Here is a 25,149-nt window from a genome sequence, read left to right as displayed (position 1 = left end):
ATAACTGCACCATCAGATCTGTATATGTGTCAATGTATCAGTATAAGCGCACAGTATAAGCGCACAGTATAACTGCACCATCAGATCTGTATATGTGTCAATGTATCAGTATAAGCGCACAGTATAACTGCACCATCAGATCTGTATATGTGTCAATGTATCAGTATAAGCGCACAGTATAACCGCACAATCAGATCTGTATATGTGACAATGTATCAGTATAAGCGCACAGTATAAGCGCACAGTATAAGCGCACAGTATAACTGCACCATCAGATCTGTATATGTGTCAATGTATCAGTATAAGCGCACAGTATAAGCGCACAGTATAAGCGCACAGTATAACCGCACCATCAGATCTGTATATGTGACAATGTATCAGTATAAGCGCACAGTATAACTACACCATCAGATCTGTATATGTGTCAATGTATCAGTATAAGCGCACAGTATAACTGCACCATCAGATCTGTATATGTGTCAATGTATCAGTATAAGCGCACAGTATAAGCGCACAGTATAAGCGCACAGTATAACTGCACCATCAGATCTGTATATGTGTCAATGTATCAGTATAAGCGCACAGTATAAGCGCACAGTATAAGCGCACAGTATAACCGCACCATCAGATCTGTATATGTGTCAATGTATCAGTATAAGTGCACAGTATAACTGCACCATCAGATCTGTATATGTGTCAATGTATCAGTATAAGCGCACAGTATAAGCGCACAGTATAACTGCACCATCAGATCTGTATATGTGTCAATGTATCAGTATAAGCGCACAGTATAACTGCACCATCAGATCTGTATATGTGTCAATGTATCAGTATAAGCGCACAGTATAACCGCACAATCAGATCTGTATATGTGTCAATGTATCAGTATAAGTGCACAGTATAAGCGCACAGTATAACTGCACCATCAGATCTGTATATGTGTCAATGTATCAGTATAAGCGCACAGTATAACTGCACCATCAGATCTGTATATGTGTCAATGTATCAGTATAAGCGCACAGTATAACCGCACAATCAGATCTGTATATGTGACAATGTATCAGTATAAGCGCACAGTATAAGCGCACAGTATAAGCGCACCATCAGATCTGTATATGTGTCAATGTATCAGTATAAGCGCACAGTATAACTGCACCATCAGATCTGTATATGTGTCAATGTATCAGTATAAGCGCACAGTATAACCGCACAATCAGATCTGTATATGTGACAATGTATCAGTATAAGCGCACAGTATAAGCGCACAGTATAAGCGCACAGTATAACCGCACAATCAGATCTGTATATGTGACAATGTATCAGTATAAGCGCACAGTATAACTGCACCATCAGATCTGTATATGTGTCAATGTATCAGTATAAGCGCACAGTATAACTGCACCATCAGATCTGTATATGTGTCAATGTATCAGTATAAGCGCACAGTATAAGCGCACAGTATAACCGCACAATCAGATCTGTATATGTGTCAATGTATCAGTATAAGCGCACAGTATAAGCGCACAGTATAAGCGCACAGTATAAGTGCACAGTATAAGCGCACAGTATAACCGCACCATCAGATCTGTATATGTCAGTGTATCAGTATAAGCGCACAGTATAACTGCACCATCAGATCTGTATATGTGTCAATGTATCAGTATAAGCGCACAGTATAAGCGCACAGTATAACCGCACCATCAGATCTGTATATGTCAGTGTATCAGTATAAGTGCACAGTATAAGCGCACAGTATAACCGCACCATCAGATCTGTATATGTCAGTGTATCAGTATAAGCGCACAGTATAAGCGCACAGTATAAGCGCACAGTATAACTGCACCATCAGATCTGTATATGTGTCAATGTATCAATATAAGCGCACAGTATAACCGCACAATCAGATCTGTATATGTGACAATTTATCAGTATAAGCGCACAGTATAACCGCACCATCAGATCTGTATATGTGACAATGTATCAGTATAAGCGCACAGTATAACTGCACCATCAGATCTGTATATGTGTCAATGTATCAGTATAAGCGCACAGTATAAGCGCACAGTATAACTGCACCATCAGATCTGTATATGTGACAATGTATCAGTATAAGCGCACAGTATAAGCGCACAGTATAACCGCACCATCAGATCTGTATATGTGACAATGTATCAGTATAAGCGCACAGTATAACTGCACCATCAGATCTGTATATGTGTCAATGTATCAGTATAAGCGCACAGTATAACTGCACCATCAGATCTGTATATGTGTCAATGTATCAGTATAAGCGCACAGTATAACTGCACCATCAGATCTGTATATGTGTCAATGTATCAGTATAAGCGCACAGTATAACTGCACCATCAGATCTGTATATGTGTCAATGTATCAGTATAAGCGCACAGTATAAGCGCACAGTATAACTGCACCATCAGATCTGTATATGTGTCAATGTATCAGTATAAGCGCACAGTATAAGCGCACAGTATAAGCGCACAGTATAACCGCACCATCAGATCTGTATATGTGACAATGTATCAGTATAAGCGCACAGTATAACTGCACCATCAGATCTGTATATGTGTCAATGTATCAGTATAAGCGCACAGTATAACTGCACCATCAGATCTGTATATGTGTCAATGTATCAGTATAAGCGCACAGTATAAGCGCACAGTATAACTGCACCATCAGATCTGTATATGTGTCAATGTATCAGTATAAGCGCACAGTATAACTGCACCATCAGATCTGTATATGTGTCAATGTATCAGTATAAGCGCACAGTATAACCGCACAATCAGATCTGTATATGTGTCAATGTATCAGTATAAGTGCACAGTATAAGCGCACAGTATAACTGCACCATCAGATCTGTATATGTGTCAATGTATCAGTATAAGCGCACAGTATAACTGCACCATCAGATCTGTATATGTGTCAATGTATCAGTATAAGCGCACAGTATAACCGCACAATCAGATCTGTATATGTGACAATGTATCAGTATAAGCGCACAGTATAAGCGCACAGTATAAGCGCACAGTATAACTGCACCATCAGATCTGTATATGTGTCAATGTATCAGTATAAGCGCACAGTATAAGCGCACAGTATAAGCGCACAGTATAACCGCACCATCAGATCTGTATATGTGACAATGTATCAGTATAAGCGCACAGTATAACTACACCATCAGATCTGTATATGTGTCAATGTATCAGTATAAGCGCACAGTATAACTGCACCATCAGATCTGTATATGTGTCAATGTATCAGTATAAGCGCACAGTATAAGCGCACAGTATAAGCGCACAGTATAACTGCACCATCAGATCTGTATATGTGTCAATGTATCAGTATAAGCGCACAGTATAAGCGCACAGTATAAGCGCACAGTATAACCGCACCATCAGATCTGTATATGTGTCAATGTATCAGTATAAGTGCACAGTATAACTGCACCATCAGATCTGTATATGTGTCAATGTATCAGTATAAGCGCACAGTATAAGCGCACAGTATAACTGCACCATCAGATCTGTATATGTGTCAATGTATCAGTATAAGCGCACAGTATAACTGCACCATCAGATCTGTATATGTGTCAATGTATCAGTATAAGCGCACAGTATAACCGCACAATCAGATCTGTATATGTGTCAATGTATCAGTATAAGTGCACAGTATAAGCGCACAGTATAACTGCACCATCAGATCTGTATATGTGTCAATGTATCAGTATAAGCGCACAGTATAACTGCACCATCAGATCTGTATATGTGTCAATGTATCAGTATAAGCGCACAGTATAACCGCACAATCAGATCTGTATATGTGACAATGTATCAGTATAAGCGCACAGTATAAGCGCACAGTATAAGCGCACAGTATAACCGCACAATCAGATCTGTATATGTGACAATGTATCAGTATAAGCGCACAGTATAACTGCACCATCAGATCTGTATATGTGTCAATGTATCAGTATAAGCGCACAGTATAACTGCACCATCAGATCTGTATATGTGTCAATGTATCAGTATAAGCGCACAGTATAAGCGCACAGTATAACCGCACAATCAGATCTGTATATGTGTCAATGTATCAGTATAAGCGCACAGTATAAGCGCACAGTATAAGCGCACAGTATAACTGCAGCTTGATACATTGTAACGCTATTTGTTTCTTCTTTGCTCTCATCTCCACAGTAATTCCTGTTTTATCTCCATTATCTGGACGCAGAATCCGTTTCTGGTTCTGTCGCCATCATTACGGTTTATGTTACTTCGCTGCCTCATTTTCCGTTTTCTTATTTAGAGGCTGCAACAAATTGCCGAGATGGCGGCGTCTAATGCCCAATTGTCTGGGGCTCCGATCCGGCAGCGCAGGTTTATAAAGTGGAATCAATCAGTAAGAACCTGTTCAGACTGTGATCCGATATTTATTGTCAGATCTCCAGGAGATGATGTAGCAGAGGTCAGCGGGCGCCTCAGCCGTTCTCTAAGGGGTGAACCTCTCATATTAAGGAATTGACCGGATGAGGAGTCATTATTTTCTGCCGCGAGGCCATTATCTTGGTGTCTGGAGGCTGCTGGCAAAGCTGGAAGACATTTCATCTGTGCTACATTAATGGGCCTCAGCGAGTCAGTCAGCGGGGGCCCAATACTGACATCTTTACTGTATTGCCCCTAATATCAGCCTCGTAGTAGCCTCAACATTCCACCACCACAAGATTCATAGAAGTCACTACCCTAGACCACCAGGAACAGTTCTGCTACTCCTCCCACCACCCTAGACCATCAGGACTGTTTCCATTAACTGTAGTATCCTGAGCATGGAGGCGCTACCAGGAGACAGGCCAGTACATCAGGAGACGTGGAGGAGGCCGTAGGAGGCAACAACCCAGCAGCAGGACCGCTACCACCGCCTATGTGCAAGGAGGAGCAGGAGGAGCACTGCCAGAGCCCTGCAAAATGACCTCCAGCAGGACACAAATGTGCAGGTGTCCACTCAAACGGTCAGAAACAGACTCCATGAGGGTGGTATGAGGGACCGATGTCCACAGGTGGGGGTTGTGCTTACAGCCCAACACCGTGCAGGACGTTTGGCAGAGAAAACCAAGATTGGTAAATTCCCCACTGGTGCCCTGTACTCTTCACAGATGAAAGCAGGTTCACACTGAGCACATGTGACAGATGTGACAGAGTCTGGAGATGCCGTGGAGAACGTTCTACTGCCTGCAACATCCTCCAGCATGACCGGTTTGGCAGTGGATCAGTAATGGTGTGGGATGACATTTCTTTGGGGGGCTGCACAGCCCTCCATATGCTTGTCAGAGGTAGCCTGACTGCCATTAGGTACCGAGATGAGATCCTCAGACCCCTTGTGAGACCATATGCTGGTGCGGTTGGGTTCCTCCTAATACAAGACAATGCTAGACCTCATGTGGCTGGAGTGTGTCAGCAGTTCCTACAAGAGGAAGGCATTGATGCTATGGACTGGCCGCCTGTTCCCCTGAATCCGATTGAGCACATCTGGGACGTCTCGCTCCATCCACCACAGACTGTCCAGGAGTTGGCGGATGCTTTAGTCCAGGTCTGGGAGGACATCCCTGACCTGTGTCTCCGACCTCATACAGTTCTGTTTTATTGTTTTTTGTATGACGGACAGGATGCTAGCAGAGGTGTGAACGAGCCCTTAGAGTTCAGATGTTACCGCTATATAGCTCTAAGACCATGGTTAGATTATATATTTGAGATGGTTGCAGGAAGTGAGTTAGGGTCAGGGGCGGATCCAGAGTGGAGTCTCGGGAGGGGCACTATTAGAGTATTTTGTGTTGGCGGACAGAAAACAAGATGTTGCTCACGGAACTTACAATATTATTAAATGTATCATACAGTCCTAACCTTGTTTAAGACTCTTAGGCCGTGTTCACATGTCAGAATAATTATCAAATATACCAATTGCTACAGAATGGGAAAGTGCTAAAGAAGTTTTTACCATTTAAAACTACAGCTCCCAGTATGACCTAAGTAGTGGTGAGGGGATGCTGGGAGTTGTTGTTTCACCCATCATTACTGCAGAACTACTTCAGTGACTACAGCTCTGATGGGACACACACAGGAGGATACAGAATGATATCAGTGATTACAGGTGACGTCTTCTCTATAGTGAGGAGAATACACAATGATATCAGTGATTACAGGTGACGTCTTGTCTATAGTGAGGAGAATACACAATGATATCAGTGACTACAGGTGACGTCTTCTCTATAGTAAGGAGAATACACAATGATATTAGTGATTACAGGTGACGTCTTCTCTATAGTGAGGAGAATACACAATGATATCAGTGACTACAGGTGACGTCTTCTCTATAGTGAGGAGAATACACAATGATATCAGTGATTACAGGTGACGTCTTCTCTATAGTGAGGAGAATGTACAATGATATCAGTGATTACAGGTGATGTCTTCTCTATAGTGAGAATACACAATGATATCAGTGACTACAGGTGATGTCTTCTCTATAGTGAGGAGAATACACAATGATATCAGTGATTACAGGTGACGTCTTCTCTATAGTGAGGAGAATACAGAATGATATCAGTGACTACAGGTGACGTCTTCTCTATAGTGAGGAGAATACACAATGATATCAGTGACTACAGGTGACGTCTTCTCTATGGTCTTTCCTTATCTAATTCAGATGTACATACCATCGGGACTTGTTCCAGCTAAATGCTCTCTCTGCAGAACTTGACACCCAGATGGCTCCTCACTATGTCAGCAGATTCTGATCCTCTATATGAAAACAATAATTATTATAATACTGCCAAACACTGTATTCTTCGAATATAATACTGGCACATACCTTCTGAATATAATTCTGACACACTGTACCCCCTGAATATACAACACACTGTACCCTCTGAATATAATACCGCCACACACCGTACCCTCTGAATATAATACTATCACACACCGTACTCTCTGAATATAATACTACCACACACTGCGCCATCTAAATATAATACTACCACACACTGTGCCCTCTGAATATAACACTACCACACACTGTGCCCTCTAAATTTAATACTAGCAAACACTGCACTCTCTGAATATAATACTACCACACACTGCACTCTCTGAATATAATACTACCACACTGTGCCCTCTAAATTTAATACTACCACACACTGCACTCTCTGAATAGAATACTATCACACACTGCACTCTCTGAATATAATACTACCACACACTGCACTCTCTGAATAGAATACTACCACACACTGTACCCTCTGTATATAATACTACCAAACACTGCACTCTCTGAATATAATGCTACCACACACTGCACTCTCTGAATATAATACTACCACACACTGTGCCCTCTAAATTTAATACTACCACACACTGCACTCTCTGAATAGAATACTACCACACACTGTACCCTCTGTATATAATACTACCACACACTGCACTCTCTGAATATAATACTACCACACACTGTACCCTCTATATTTAATACTACCACACACTGCACTCTCTGAATATAACTTGCTGTGCAGTGCACCCTCTGAATAAAATACCCAAATGTATTGTGGCCCATAAAAAACTTACCACCCCAGAAATTCCTCATAATCTACAATATACTTCTGAAATGCAGAACACTCTGTGCCTTCACATATAGTAATAATGCCCCATCTTGTGCCCCTACATATAATAATGACCCGTCCTGTTCCCCCCACATAATAATGCCCTCTGTGCTGTTCCCCCCACATAATAATGCCCTGTGCCCCTAACATATATTGCCCCCTGTGCTGTGCCCTTCACATATAATTCCCCGTTCTTTGCCCCTCACATATAATGCCCCATCATGCGTCCCTCACATATAATGCCCCATGTGCTGTGCCCCTCACATATAATGCCCCCGTGCTGTGCCCCTCACATATAATGTCCCCTGTGCTGTTCCCCTCACATATAATGCCCCCTGTGCTGTGCCCCTCACATATAATGCCCCCCATGCTGTGCCCCTCACATATAATGCTCCTGTCATATGCCCCACACATATAATGCCCCCTGTGCTGTGGCCTTCACATATAATGCCCCCGTTCTTTGCCCCTCACATATAATGCCCCATCATGCACCCCTCACATATAATGCCCCGTGCTGTGCCCTTCACATATAATGCCCCCATTCTTTGCCCCTCACATATAATGCCCCCATCATGCGCCCCTCACATATAATGCCCCCTGTCCTGTCCAGTCAGGGGGCATTATATGTGAGGGGCACAGCAGAGGGGGCATTATATGTGAGGGGCACATGACAGGAGCATTATATGTGAGGGGCACAGGACAGGGGGCATTATATGTGAGGGGCGCATGATGGCGCATTATATATATGGGGCACAGGATGGGGGCATTATATATGAGGGGCGCATGATGAGGGCATTATTTGTGAGGAGCACAGGGGGCATTATATGTGTGGGGCACAGCACAGGGGGCATTATATGTGATGGGCACAGAACAAGGGGCATTATATGTGTGGGGCACAGCACGGGCATTATATGTGAGGGGAACAGCACAGGGGACATTATGTGTGGGGCACAGCACAGGGGGCATTATATGTGTGGGGCACAGCACAGGGGGCATTATATGTGTGGGGCACAGCACAGGGGGAATTATGTGTGGGGCACAGCACAGGGGGCATTATATCATATAATGAGCCCTGTGCTGTGCCCCACACATATAATACCCCCTGTGCTGTGCCCCACACATATAATACCCCCTGTGCTGTGCCCCCCACACATATAATTTATATGTGTGGGCACAGCACAGGGGGCATTATATGTGTGGGGCACAGGGGGCATTATATGTGTGGGGCACAGCACAGGGGGAATTATGTGTGGGGCACAGCACAGGGGGCATTATATCATATAATGCCCCCTGTGCTGTGCCCCACTCATATAATACCCCCTGTGCTGTGCCCCACACATATAATACCCCCTGTGCTGTGCCCCCCACACATATAATTATATGTGTGGGCACAGCACAGGGGGCATTATATGTGTGGGGCACAGGGGGCATTATATCTGTGGGGCACAGCACAGGGGGAATTATGTGTGGGGCACAGCACAGGGGGCATTATATCTTATAATGCCCCCTGTGCTGTGCCCCACACATATAATACCCCCTGTGCTGTGCCCCACACATATAATACTCCCTGTGCTGTTCCCCCCACACATATAATTTATATGTGTGGGCACAGCACAGGGGGCATTATATTTGTGGGGCACAGGGGGCATTATATGTGTGGGGCACAGCACAGGGGGCATTATATGTGAGGGGCACAGGGGGCATTATATGTGTGGGGCACAGCACAGGGGGAATTATGTGTGGGGCACAGCACAGGGGGCATTATATCATATAATGCCCCCTGTGCTGTGCCCCACACATATAATGCCCCCTGTGCTGTGCCCCACATACATATAATTTATATGTGTGGGCACAGCACAGGAGGCATTATATGTGTGGGGCACAGGGGGCATTATATGTGTGGGGCACAGCACAGGGGGCATTATATGTGAGGGGCACAGCACAGGGGGCATTATATGTGTGGGGTACAGCACAGGGGGGCATTATATGTGAGGGGAACAGCACAGGGGGCATTATATGTGAGGGGCACAGCACAGGGGGCATTATATGTGAGGGGCACAGCACAGGGGGCATTATCTGTGTGGGGCACAGCACAGGGGGAATTATGTGTGGGGCACAGCACAGGGGGCATTATATCATATAATGAGCCCTGTGCTGTGCCCCACACATATAATACCCCCCTGTGCTGTGCCCCACACATATAATACCCCCTGTGCTGTGCCCCCCACACATATAATTTATATGTGTGGGCACAGCACAGGGGGCATTATATGTGTGGGGCACAGGGGGCATTATATGTGTGGGGCACAGCACAGGGGGAATTATGTGTGGGGCACAGCACAGGGGGCATTATATCATATAATGCCCCCTGTGCTGTGCCCCACACATATAATACCCCCTGTGCTGTGCCCCACACATATAATACCCCCTGTGCTGTGCCCCCCACACATATAATTATATGTGTGGGCACAGCACAGGGGGCATTATATGTGTGGGGCACAGGGGGCATTATATCTGTGGGGCACAGCACAGGGGGAATTATGTGTGGGGCACAGCACAGGGGGCATTATATCTTATAATGCCCCCTGTGCTGTGCCCCACACATATAATACCCCCTGTGCTGTGCCCCACACATATAATACTCCCTGTGCTGTTCCCCCCACACATATAATTTATATGTGTGGGCACAGCACAGGGGGCATTATATTTGTGGGGCACAGGGGGCATTAAATGTGTGGGGCACAGCACAGGGGGCATTATATGTGAGGGGCACAGGGGGCATTATATGTGTGGGGCACAGCACAGGGGGAATTATGTGTGGGGCACAGCACAGGGGGCATTATATCATATAATGCCCCCTGTGCTGTGCCCCACACATATAATGCCCCCTGTGCTGTGCCCCACATACATATAATTTATATGTGTGGGCACAGCACAGGAGGCATTATATGTGTGGGGCACAGGGGGCATTATATGTGTGGGGCACAGCACAGGGGGCATTATATGTGAGGGGCACAGCACAGGGGGCATTATATGTGTGGGGTACAGCACAGGGGGGCATTATATGTGAGGGGAACAGCACAGGGGGCATTATATGTGAGGGGCACAGCACAGGGGGCATTATATGTGAGGGGCACAGCACAGGGGGCATTATATGTGAGGGGCACAGCACAGGGGGCATTATATGTGAGGGGCACAGCACAGGGGGCATTATATGTGAGGGGCACAGCACAGGGGGCATTATATGTGAGGGGCACAGCACAGGGGGCATTATATGTGTGGGGCACAGCACAGGGGGCATTATATGTGAGGGGCACAGCACAGGGGGCATTATATGTGAAGGGCACAGCACAGGGGGCATTATATGTGAGGGGCACAGCACAGGGGGCATTATATGTGAGGGGAACAGCACAGGGGGCATTATATGTGAGGGGCACAGCACAGGGGGCATTATATGTGAGGGGCACAGCACAGGGGGCATTATATGTGAGGGGCCCAGCACAGGGGGCATTATATGTGAGGGGCACAGCACAGGGGGCATTATATGTGAGGGGCACAGCACAGGGGGCATTATATGTGAGGGGCACAGCACAGGGGGCATTATATGTGTGGGGCACAGCACAGGGGGCATTATATGTGAGGGGCACAGCACAGGGGGCATTATATGTGAAGGGCACAGCACAGGGGGCATTATATGTGAGGGGCACAGCACAGGGGGCATTATATGTGAGGGGCACAGCACAGGGGGCATTATATGTGAGGGGCACAGCACAGGGGGCATTATATGTGAGCGGCACAGCACAGGGGGCATTATATGTGAGGGGCACAGCACAGGGGGCATTATATGTGGGGGGCACAGCACAGGGGGCATTATATGTGAGCGGCACAGCACAGGGGGCATTATATGTGAGGGGCACAGCACAGGGGGCATTATATGTGAGGGGAACAGCACAGGGGGCATTATATGTGAGGGGCACAGCACAGGGGGCATTATATGTGAGGGGCACAGCACAGGGGGCATTATATGTGAGGGGCCCAGCACAGGGGGCATTATATGTGAGGGGCACAGCACAGGGGGCATTATATGTGAGGGGCACAGCACAGGGGGCATTATATGTGAGGGGCACAGCACAGGGGGCATTATATGTGTGGGGCACAGCACAGGGGGCATTATATGTGAGGGGCACAGCACAGGGGGCATTATATGTGAAGGGCACAGCACAGGGGGCATTATATGTGAGGGGCACAGCACAGGGGGCATTATATGTGAGGGGCACAGCACAGGGGGCATTATATGTGAGGGGCACAGCACAGGGGGCATTATATGTGAGCGGCACAGCACAGGGGGCATTATATGTGAGGGGCACAGCACAGGGGGCATTATATGTGGGGGGCACAGCACAGGGGGCATTATATGTGAGCGGCACAGCACAGGGGGCATTATATGTGAGGGGCACAGCACAGGGGGCCCCCCTGTCATGTGCTCTTAACATATAGTGCCCCCAGTGCTTTGCCCTGCAGCACCTCACATTAAGAATTCCCCTTCCCCCCCCCCCCCCCCCCTACAGTGCCCTTAACAGTGGCACATATTCGGTCCCCCAAATCCCCTGGGCCCTGAGCGTACTCTTCTTACTTACAGTATGCCGGCCTGCAGAGGATCGCGTCCCCGCAGCTCAGCCGGGGTTAGTGAATGGTGGAGCGGAAGATTACAGCTTCGGCTCCACCATTCTAGGGGGCGGGGGCAGCAATCTCGGGGGGGGGGGGGGGGGGGGGGGGGCAATTGCCCCGTTGCCCCCCCTGGATCCGCCACTGGTTAGGGTGTGGCTGAAACCACATGCAATGCTAGGAGGGCCTGCACAAGTCAGGTGAGTGGAATAGGCCTGGACCCAGTCACTATGAAGCACTGTCCTGCTGAGTGTGAACTAAGACCAAATCTGCTTGGAGAATCTGTTCTTGGCTCATGGACACTTCAGGCCTTAGTGTCTCCATCAGAGAGAACGTTGTTGGGCTGGAAACTGAAGCTTTGACAGGGAAAATGTAGGGCAAGTCTTTATATTATATATTCTGATGGTGGGTATTATATATTATGATGGTGGGTATTATATATTATAATGGTGGGTATTATATATTATGATGGTTGGTATTATATATTATGATGGTGGGTATTATATATTATGATGGTGGGTATTATATATTATAATGGTGGGTATTATATATTATGATGGTGGGTATTATATATTATGATGGTGGGTATCATATATTATGATGGTGGGTATTATATATTATGATGGTTGGTATTATATATTATGATGGTCGGTATTATATATTATGATGGTGGGTATTATATATTATGATGGTTGGTATTATATATTATGATGGTGGGTATTATATATTATGATGGTGGGTATTATATACTCTGATGGTGGGTATTATATATTATGATGGTGGGTATTATATATTATGATGGTGGGTATTATATATTATGATGGTGGGTATTATATATTCTGATGGTGGGTATTATATATTCTGATGGTGAGTATTATATATTATGATGGTGGGTATTATATATTCTGATGGTGGGTATTATATATTATGATGGTGGGTATTATATATTCTGATGGTGGGTATTATATATTATGATGGTGAGTATTATATATTATGATGGTGGGTATTATATATTCTGATGGTGGGTATTATATATTCTGATGGTGGGTATTATATATTCTGATGGTGGGTATTATATATTATGATGGTGGGTATTATATATTATGATGGTGGGTATTATATATTATGATGGTGGGTATTATATATTATGATGGTGGGTATTATATATTATGATGGTGGGTATTATATATTATGATGGTGGGTATTATATATTATGATGGTGGGTATCATATATTATGATGGTGGGTATTATATATTATGATGGTGGGTATTATATATTATGATGGTGGGTATCATATATTATGATGGTGGGTATTATATATTATGATGGTGGGTATTATATATTATGATGGTGGGTATTATATATTATGATGGTGGGTATTATATATTATGATGGTGGGTATTATATATTATGATGGTGGGTATTATATATTATGATGGTGGGTATTATATATTATGATGGTGGGTATTATATATTATGATGGTGGGTATTATATATTATGATGGTTGGTATTATATATTCTGATGGTCGGCATTATATATTATGATGGTGGGTATCATATATTATGATGGTGGGTATTATATATTATGATGGTGTGTATTATATATTATGATGGTGGGTATTATATATTATGATGGTGGGTATTATATATTATGATGGTGGGTATTATATATTATGATGGTGGGTATTATATATTATGATGGTGGGTATTATATATTATGATGGTGGGTATTATATATTATGATGGTGGGTATTATATATTATGATGGTGGGTATTATATATTATGATGGTGGGTATTATATATTATGATGGTGGGTATTATATATTATGATGGTGGGTATTATATATTATGATGGTTGGTATTATATATTCTGATGGTCGGCATTATATATTATGATGGTGGGTATCATATATTATGATGGTGGGTATTATATATTATGATGGTCGGTATTATATATTATGATGGTTGGTATTATATATTCTGATGGTCGGCATTATATATTATGATGGTGGGTATCATATATTATGATGGTGGGTATTATATATTATGATGGTCGGTATTATATATTATGATGGTTGGTATTATATATTATGATGGTCGGTATTATATATTATGATGGTGGGTATTATATATTATGATGGTGGGTATTATATATTATGATGGTGGGTATTATATATTATGATGGTGGGTATTATATATTATGATGGTGGGTATTATATATTATGATGGTGGGTATTATATATTATGATGGTCGGTATTATATATTATGATGGTGGGTATTATATATTATGATGGTGGGTATTATATATTATGATGGTCGGTATTATATATTATGATGGTGGGTATTATATATTATGATGGTGGGTATTATATATTATGATGGTGGGTATTATATATTATGATGGTGGGTATTATATATTATGATGGTCGGTATTATATATTATGATGGTGGGTATTATATATTATGATGGTGGGTATTATATATTATGATGGTGGGTATTATATATTATGATGGTGGGTATTATATATTCTGGGTATTATATGCTATAGTTAGTATGTTTTTGAATAAATCTATGAATTCTTCACACCTTTCTAAATAGATGTGAACTTGTACTTTAGTCTTTGTGAATCTAGAACTTTATTCTGGATTTCTAGGAGAAGATTTCCACATTTCACAATTCTTAGTGCATAGAAAACCCACAAGTCATTGTTTTATTAGATCCTTATTATTGCACATTTCTACAGCAAAAAGACCTAAACTTCCTCTTTACACATTTCCCATAGAAAAAGCCTTTTCAATCTTTGGCCAAATAACAAAAAGTTATAATTTTTTTTTTTTCTTTTATCTAGACAAATAAATACATAGAGAACATCATGAGTCCAGGTGGGCTGGTTGGCAGTAGAATTTAGTGTCCATTGTCATAGTCATTACTTTTTAGCTGGTGTTTTTTTAGATTCTCCACCTCCTCCTTTGCCTCCAGCTTTAGTGTCACCTCCTCCTTTGCCTCCAGCCTTGGTGTCCCCCCCTCCTTTGCCTCCAGCCTTGGTGTCCCCCCCTCCTTTGCCTCCAGCTTTAGTGTCACCTCCTCCTTTGCCTCCAGCCTTGGTGTCCCCCCCTCCTTTGCCTCCAGCTTTACTGTCACTCCCTCCTTTGCCTCCAGCCTTTGCTCCACCTGCAGACTCTTTGCTGCTCTTCTTATCAGGTCCTCCCTTTTCGCCATCCTTCTTCTTTCCACCATCTTTGCCCTCCTTTCCTTCTCCTTTGTTCTTGCCATCTTTCCCTTCAGCCTTCCCGTCTTCTTTGCCTTTCTCTCCTTCCTTCTTCTTGCCTTTTGCATTGTCTTTCTTGGCGTCTTCTGCGTCTACTTTCCCTGACACAGTAGGTACTTCTTTCTTTTTAGGCTCGGCCTTGGGAGCTGTAACAATTAAAATAGGAAACAAAATTAAATATAAACAGTTGGCATTCCCCTCTCATTCATGGTTTTCAGCATGAGTCTCCTCTTATTCCTGGTCCTTAGCATGGCTCCCTATCTCCTTCCTAGTCTCCAGCATGAACGCCCTCTCATTTATGGTTTTTAGCATGAGTCTCCTCTTATTCCTGGTCCTTAGCATGGCTCCCTATCTCCTTCCTAGTCTCCAGCATGAACGCCCTCTCATTTATGGTTTTTAGCATGAGTCTCCTCTCATTCCTGGTCCTTAGCATGGCTCCCTATCTCCTTCCTAGTCTACAGCATGAACGTCCTATCATTAATGGTCATCATCATGACTCTCCTCTAATTCCCCAGTATGGCTCCCTATCTCCTTCCTAGTCCAAATCTTACCACCTCCTCTCATTCTTGGTCCTCAGCATTACTCTCCTTGCACTCCTGTGCCTCAGTATGGCTCCTTATGTAATTTCTGGCCTTGAACATGACCCCTCTTTCATTTATGGTTCTCATCATGACCATCCCCTAATTCCTGGTCCCTTGCATGGCTCCCTTTCTCATTCCTAGTCCCAGTATGACCCCATCTCATTCACGATCCTCAGCATGACTCTCCACTTATTCCTGGCCTTCAGCGTGTCTCCCTATCTTATTCCTAATAACCAGCAGGACTCACCTCTCATTCACGATCCTCAGCATTACTCTCCACTTATTCCTGGTCTCCAGCGTGTCTCCCTATCTTATTCCTAATAACCAGCAGGACTCACCTCTCATTCATGGTCCTAAGCGTGACTCACGTCTTATTCCTGGTCTCCAGCGTGGCTCCCTATCTCCTTCCTATTACCCAGCATACCACCCCTCTCATTGATGGTCCTCAGAATGACCTTCCACTTATTCCTGGTCCCCAGCATAACACTCCTCTTATTCCTGGTCCTCAGTATGGCTCCCTGTTTCCTTCCTAGTCCCCAACATGACCCCCCTCTCTCTTTCCTACTACGATTTATAGATAAGATTTGCAGCAAGGAACAATCATTTACACCCTAAAGAATGACTAGTGAAGACCTGACCAGGATTCCCTCACCACTTGGGATAACCAGGGGGATCGGTGCAGACATTGGCCATGACCTGACCCTCCAGCCACATATGGATCTGGTGATCCTATAGGAAGAATCCTTAAAAATGTACTTTATATTAAAATGTATTTCAGGGCAAAAGGAGTCAGACACCTCCAGGAATATTTACTAGCGTCATTACAATTATCGGGGACTCTTTAGCTTTTGGAAAGAAGGAAGAGAAAAAAAATCCCAAGTAAAAAAATTAAAATTGTGCACGAAGAGCAAATAAAATACTACAAACAGTAGAACAATAATGATCGAAAAACCAAGGAGCGATCAGATACAGCACAGTATTGTTAATCTATACAATGCTCAGATAATACCCCCATAAAGTGACCCAATACCATAAAAATACCATCAGTACTGCCATACAATACCTAGATAATACTACCTTATAGAGGCCAAACATTACCATTCTACAGTGCGTAAAAAATACTACCATACAATACCTAAATAATACTACCATACAATACCTAAAAAATAGTACAATACAAATGCCAAATAATACAACCATACAATACCTAGATAATACTACCTTATAGAAGCCAAACATTACCATTCTACAGTGCGTAAAAAATACTACCATACAATACCTAAATAATACTACCATACAATACCTAAAAAATACTACCATACAAATGCCAAATAATACAACCATACAATACCTAGATAATACTACCTTATAGAGGCCAAACATTACTATTCTACAGTGCGTAAAAAATACTACCATACAATACCTAAATAATACTACCATACAATACCTAAAAAATACTACCATACAAATGCCAAATAATACAACCATACAATACCTAGATAATACTACCTTATAGAGGCCAAACTATTCTACAGTGCGTAAAAAATACTACCATACAAATGCCAAATAATACAACCATACAATACCTAAAAAATACTACCATACAAATGCCAAATAATACAACCATACAATACCGAAATAATACTACCATACAAATGCCAAATAATACAACCATACAATACCAAAATAATACTACCATACAAATGCCAAATAATACAACCATACAAATGCCAAATAATACAACCATACAAATGCCAAATAATACAACCATACAATACCTAAATAAAACTACCATACAAATGCCAAATAATACAACCATACAATACCGAAATAATACTACCATACAAATGCCAAATAATACAACCATACAAATGCCAAATAATACAACCATACAAATGCCAAATAATACAACCATACAATACCTAAATAAAACTACCATACAAATGCCAAATAATACAACCATACAATACCGAAATAATATTACCATACAAATGCCAAATAATACAACCATACAATACCTAAAAAATACTACCATACAAATGGCAACTACCACCATACAGTACCTAGAAATACCACTATACAATAACAATCCTATACAGTACACAAATAATACCGCTATACAGTGATTAAACATTTCGCCATCCACTGTAAAAAAAAATAGTCCAGTACAATACGCATATAGCGCCAACATATGGTACTAAATAATTCCACTATGAAGTACACAAATAATACCGCCATTCAGTGTCTACTTAATACCACTATACAAGTCTCAAATATTCCCAACATACAATGCTCAAGTATCAGCACAATACAGTGCACTACCATGGAGTATACAAATAAATATACTTTACATATGTAATACCGCCACACCGTGTCCAAACAACCACACCGATATTCTGCTTAGAGAAAACATCCAGAGAGAATTCAGGTTGTTCTCTCCTTAAAGGGGTACTCCACTGCCCCAGTGTCCGGAACATTTTGTCCCGAACGCTGGGTGAGGGCTACGGGGGTCATGATGTCACTGCCACACCCCATCATGGCGTCACACCACACCCCCTCAATGCAAGTCTATGGGAGGGGGTGTGGCAGCTGCCACGCTTCCTCGCATTGACTTGCATTGAGGGGGCATGGCCGTGACGTCACGACCCTTCAGCCCGCACCCAGTCTTCGGAACAAAATGTTCCGGACACCGGGGCAGTGGAGTACCCCTTTAAATGTGACGTTCCAGGAAATGTGTGGGAAGAACCTGATATGTCACTATTAGTGTTGAGCTCAAATTGTCGTAATGCTAATTTTTATCTCGAATATCGGCACTTTGCGATTCCGCGAATATTTAGAATGTAGTGCTATATATTCGTAATGATGAATATTCGGGTTTTTTTGTTTGTTTTTATTTCATATGCAAATTTTCCATGCGAATGAAAGAACATAGGGAATATGCGAATTTTGCAAACATAGGACGAATAATCGTCAATATATTCGCAAAATATCGCAAATTGGAATATGGCCCCTGCCGCTCATCACTAGTCAGTATGAGGATCATTACACCGGATCGTTAGGTACCTGACGCCATATTTATCCGCCTATTCTCATGAACAATCTACAATCTACAATTCTTCTTTCTGATTTCGTTTTCTACAATTATCCGGATCTCGGCTTCTTACATGAAGCAGAAAATTTCTTCCTGACTCGATAATAAGATACAACAAACCTGAAGCGGCGTGAAATGGACCTGGGGGGGGGGGGGGGAGGCCGGCGTGAAATGAACCTGGGGGGGGGGGGGAGGGCGGCGTGAAATGAACCTGGGGGGGGGAGGCCGGCGTGAAATGAACCTGGGGGGGGGGAGGCCGTCGTGAAATGAACCTGGGGGGGGGGAGGCCGGCGTGAAATGAACCTGGGGGGGGGGGGGAGGCCGGCGTGAAATGAACCTGGGGGGGAGGGGGGGGAGGCCGGCGTGAAATGAACCTGGGGGGGAGGGGTGGGAGGCCGTCGTGAAATGAACCTGGGAGGGGGGGGGAGGCCGGCGTGAAGTGGACCTGGGGGGGGTAACGGTAAAGGCGACTCCAGGATGTAATCTCTACTGGATACAGTGAACAATGGAGCCCGATGAGGACCCCTACGTGACCGGACACTGGAACCAATGGAGCCACCGCTGGATCAGAGCCACCAGACACGTGATAGGGCCCGCTGGACCTGGAGGGGCCACAGCAGTCAAGGTGACGCTTGTTACCCTCGTATATCTAACAGACAATACGTGACCACAAAGTCTGTAGGAGTAGAGAAGCCAAAATGCTAAATAAGTGACGAATATGATAAATCTTATGTCTCTAATGCTACAAAGATACTAAACAGCCCATGACTGCTCAGCGGCCCCCATATGGTACCATACATGATGCATTGTGGGGCTCTATCTTGATGTTCCCGTATGACTGTGCCAGTTGTTGCACGGCTGAGAGTCAAATATATTCCTGTAAATTGCACTTAAAGGGGTACTCCACTGGAAAAAAAAAAAATTAAGTCAATTGGTGCCAGAAAGTTAAACAGATTTGTAAATCACTTCTATTAAAAAATCTTAATTCTTCCAGTACTTTTTAGGGGCTGTATACTACAGAGGAAATGCTTTACTTTTTAGATTTCTCTGCTGACCTCTACTGTCCATTTTAGGAACTGTCCAGAGCAGGAGAAAATCACCATAGCAAACATATGCTGCTCTGGACAGTTCCTAAAATGGACAGCAGAGGTCAGCAGAGAGCACTGTGGTCAGGACATTAGAGAAATCCAAAAAGTAAAGCATTTCCTCTGTAGTATACAGCCCCTAAAAAGTACTGGAAGAGATTTTTTTCATAGAAGTCATTTACAAATCAGTTTAATTTTCTGGCACCAGTTGATTTAAAAAAAAAGTTTTAATGGGGTACTCCACAGGGGGGGGGGGGGGGGGGGAATTAAATCAACTGGTGCCAGAAAGTTAAACACATTTGTAAATGACTTCTATTTAATAATCTTAACCCTTCCAGAACTTATCAGCTGCTGTATGTTCCAGAGAAAGTTCTTTTCTTTTTGAATTTCCTTTCTGTCTGACCACAGTGCTCTCTGCTGACACCTTTTTGGAACTTTCCAGAGCAGAAGCAGTCCCCACAGTAAATCTCTCCTGCTACGGACAGTTCCTAAAAATGGACAGAGGTGTCAGCAGAGAGCACTGCGGTCAGACAGAAAGGGAATTCAAAAAGAAAAGAACTTCCTGTGAAGCATACACCAACTGATAAGTACTGGAAGGATTAAGATTTTTAAATTAGTAAGAAGTCATTTACAAATCTGTTTAACTTTCTGGCACCAGGGGATTTAAAAAAAAAATAAAATGTTTCCAGTGGAGTACCCCTTTAATTTATTTCTTACACTGAGGTAACGAAAGTGTAATGCATTAACATTTCTTTGATATACTGTACTACTGTACCCAGATGAATGATGCTTTGGTCACATGGTGCTCCTAGCCAGTTGTTGCAAGAATAGCCCTGAGTCCAACCTTCCTCTAACAGGAGAAGAAAAGAACCTAAACCTATTAGACCCAGTACTTTAGGCCTTGGTCAGAGCAACTTCTCCAACTCTGCACGTACTGAGCTTTCCATTCAGCCAGCAATGTGCCAGGCATACCTACCCCTACGCCGCATGTCTCCTACATGTAACAATCCGTTTACAATCAACTCACTGTTCCTGCTCCTGTTCCTGTCCTGGCTGTGGGGATAAAAGTTCTACAAGATTCCACATCTCTGTCAGAGAGAAGAAGCTGAACAAGGGCCTCTCCGTATTACACTTATCTCTTGGTCTTCGGTCAGGTCAGTGCTGCCTGTCTGCCTGACTTCCCTTGATGCCCCTCTCCGGGTGACGTGTCGCAGGACCACCGCTGAGCGAGTAAAGAGAAGTCTATCCTCTGCCCCCCGAAGTCTATCCTCTGCCCCCCTGAAGTCTATCCTCTGCCCCCCGTACCACAGTAAACATTCTCATCAGGACTTTCAGTGATTTTGGACTGAGAACTTGGGAACCAGAGGACATGTAGCATTTACATTAGATATTACATATACACACACTTAGAAGCACTTCAAGATTGTTAAAGGGGAACTCCACTGCTAGACACCTTATCCTTTATCCAAAGAGTAGGGGATAAGATGTCTGATCACGGGGGCCTCCCTGCTCCCTTTCTATAAAAAAAAGCCGGGTTCCTGCGGCAGTGGTCGTGACGTCACAGCCAAGCCCCCTCGTGACGTTACGCCACACCCCCTCCATTCATGTCTATGGGAGGCGGCGTGTCACCGACACGCCCCCTCCCATATACATGAATGGAGGGGGTGTGACATGACGTCACACGGGGCATGGGCTTGACGTCATAACCACAGCCTATGGCTCCGAGCACTCTGAACAAAATGTCCAGAACGCTGGAGCACCGGAGTACCCCTTTAAATACAGTAAAACTGCTATAAAATCAGGAATTAAAGGGACAGTGACTAAATATCCATTTTTCTGTCTGGAAGATGTTACAATCCAAACTATACCATAGTAACTATATCTTATTGGAATTGCACCAGAGGTTTTCATAAAGTTCTACATGTTAATTCACAGAAGGTTTTTGTGGGGTCACTAAAGACCATTATGATAGTTATCACCCTGCCCCCCCCCCCCGTGACATAAACAAAGGACTACTACACCCAGCATAACCCTCTATGCCTCCCATAGCCAACACCCTTTATAAACCGATGGATCCAACCTGTTCTCACTGAGCCGACATGAAGACCCCGGGACCATCAGGAATATTTTTACGTCGACATTTGCTGATTTTTTCTTCCTAAACGAATTTTACTGAATCTTGGCGCAAAACCAGAAATTCTGAGGACGCAACAAAAATAGAACAGAATTTATCAGGAGGATAAAAATACATAAGAAATCCCATAAACTGAAGATTCCAGATTGTTCTGGGGAATCGGTAGAGACCGGGACGGTCCCGGAGATAAGGACTGATCCATCTTCAGGTGTGAATATGGACTAAGACTGGAAAAAACAACAAATGGGGGGAAAAGACCTGAGAAAGAAGAGTAAAGGAGAGAACTAGGACTAATAGGACTGATATCTTCTTAGCTTGTACTTAGAAATAACAAATGTGATCAAGCATAGCTGTAGTGTAAAGTATGGTGGAGAGACAAAGGATTTATGTAATCCTTTCATTTCAGCGTGGTGTTCTCATGCTCCTCCCTCTATCCTGACAGGAAGTTGTGTAGCCCTCTCAGTGTCAGTGTGGTGTTGTCTCAGCAGCTCCCTGACTCCTCCCTCTATCGTGACAGGAAGTTGTATAGTTCTCTTATTTTCAGTGAGGTATTTTCTCTAGCTCCTTGGCTCCTCCTTTTCCCCTGACAGGAAGTTCAGTAGTCCTCTCATTGTAAGTGTGGTGTTGTCTCCAGCTCCTCCCTTTCTCCTGACAGGAAGTTGTGTAATCCTCTTAGTGTCAGTGTGGTGTTGTCTAAGCAGCTCCCTGACTCCTCCCTCTATCGTGACAGGAAGTTGTTTAGTCCTCTTATTGTCAGTGAGGTATTTTCTCTAGCTCCTCCTTTTCCCCTGACAGGAAGTTCAGTAGTCCTCTCATTGTAAGTGTGGTGTTGTCTCCAGCTCCCCAGCTCCTCTCTTTCTCCTGACAGGAAGTTGTGTAACCCTCTTATTGTCAGTGTGGTGTTGTCTCACCAGCTCCCTGACTCCTCACTTTTACCTGAGACAATGCATCATTCTCTGCTGTCTCAGGAAGTGCGGCTGGATCTTGTCTCTGAGCTGTAACCCCACCCCCTGAGTGATGTCATGACATCTGAACAGCCCCTACAGCTACATCACCATCTCCCTGTCATATATATATATATATATATATATATATATATATATATATATATATGTTTATAGGGACATTTAGGAACAATGAGGTGTGGAGGAGCAGACAGGGAATGATTACAGCAGGTGCTGCTGACTTACTATGTGGAAGAAGTAAGGGCTGTGTAAGCAATGTTCTGCTGAGCTCTGCGGGATTGCTGTAGAAGGGGAGTAGGCAGGGTGGGGGGACAGTGAGGAAGAGCTGAGAGAAAGCAATGCATTCTGGGAGTTGTGGTACTGTAAGGAAAAGAATTGCAAAACAAATTAATTCTTAATGGTTTCGGAACTGGAGGCGAAAGGGAAGTGATGCTAGTGCGTCTGCAGAATGTTTATTGTACCTGACTACCTTTCAATTATCTTTTGCTAAAATTTTCCCCAATAGCACAAAAAAAAAAAAATAAGAGACCATCTCCATATACAGTAATAGGGGACATGGTCTGTAACTTCTTAAGGGGTACTCCACTGGCCAGCGTTCGGAACTAAATGTTCCGAATGCTGTTTTCGAGCTGCGGGGGTCGGTCACGCCCCTCATGAGATCACGGCCACGCCCCCTCAATGCAAGTCTACGGGAGGGGCGTGACAGTCGTCACGCCCCCTCCATAGACTTGCATTGAGGGGGCTTGGCTGTGATGTCACGAGGGGGGCGTGGCCGACCCCCGCAGCGCGAAAACAGCGTTCGGAAAATTTAGTTACGAAAGCTGGCCAGTGGAGTACCCCTTTAAAAACAAGAATTTGGAAATTTTTCTTAATTTTTATGAAGCTTCACATTCAGGGGGGGGGGGGGGGGGCGGGAACCGGGGCTGACCTGTGACCCCAGTAACAATAAATCTCCCACAACGTCTCTGACTAAACACATTCAAATCCTCTTCCTTTTTTAATGGCAAAAATAGTCGTCATATTTTTACGTTGACTTTGGCCGAACGCGGATCTCTTCACTTCTGTCCAATTCTTCTATTTATTCCCAATTCGCCGGCGCCAAAAGAAATAAAATAAATGTTAAAAACAGGTTTATTTTTACCCTTTTACACAGGTCCCCCGGCCCGGACACACTCCGCATTATCAGAAAAGTCACTAAATTCCCCAAATTCTTGACCCTGCTCCAAAGAGGACGCAGTTTATTATAGAAGGGTCCGGATGGCACCGGATGGCGACATAATGTATGAGAATACGGGAAGCCGTTTATACTTCACTCACTGATACATTTCAGGTCACATGACCGTCCTCCCAGGTTCCGGGGTTCCGCTCATTCAGGGTAAGTGCTTTACAATCAGATCAATTACCACGAGAGAAAATGGATGAAAATACGGAGGGAGAGGATAATTTGTGGCTTATTTTATTGGCCTTTTCCATTAACCTTGGCGCGGCGGCTCCAGCTTCACCTCCTCATCATTATCAGTGAAGTCACCGGTGGCTGAATGTGAATAAGTCCAGATCTTACCTTGTAAATGATTAGACTGGCACACGCAGGGTTACTAAGACCCCAGTGCTAGAATGAGGGCCCCTGGTACATACAGGAGAACAGTGACAGACAATCCTACAAACAAGAATTTATGCAAAACATGTCCATCA

General features: G+C 43.8%; 1 protein-coding gene across 1 annotated transcript in view; it reads right to left on the bottom strand.

Moving 5' to 3' along the window:
* Positions 1–15,002: 15,002 nt before the first annotated feature.
* TMIE (transmembrane inner ear) overlaps positions 15,003–25,149 on the bottom strand; it is a 112,760-nt gene continuing 102,613 nt past the window's right edge. Inside the window, exons 5-6 of the mRNA XM_056518720.1 lie at positions 15,325–15,747; positions 15,003–15,294 (exon numbers count right to left, since the gene is read on the bottom strand). Coding sequence (XP_056374695.1) covers positions 15,260–15,294; positions 15,325–15,747 — 458 coding nt within the window. The 3' untranslated portion in view covers positions 15,003–15,259. The remainder of the gene's footprint in view (positions 15,295–15,324; positions 15,748–25,149) is intronic.

This window comes from Hyla sarda, chromosome 5, assembly GCF_029499605.1.
Source record: "Hyla sarda isolate aHylSar1 chromosome 5, aHylSar1.hap1, whole genome shotgun sequence".
In the NCBI taxonomy this organism is placed as follows: Eukaryota; Metazoa; Chordata; class Amphibia; order Anura; family Hylidae; genus Hyla; species Hyla sarda.
This window is presented reverse-complemented; position numbering and strand designations above follow the sequence as displayed.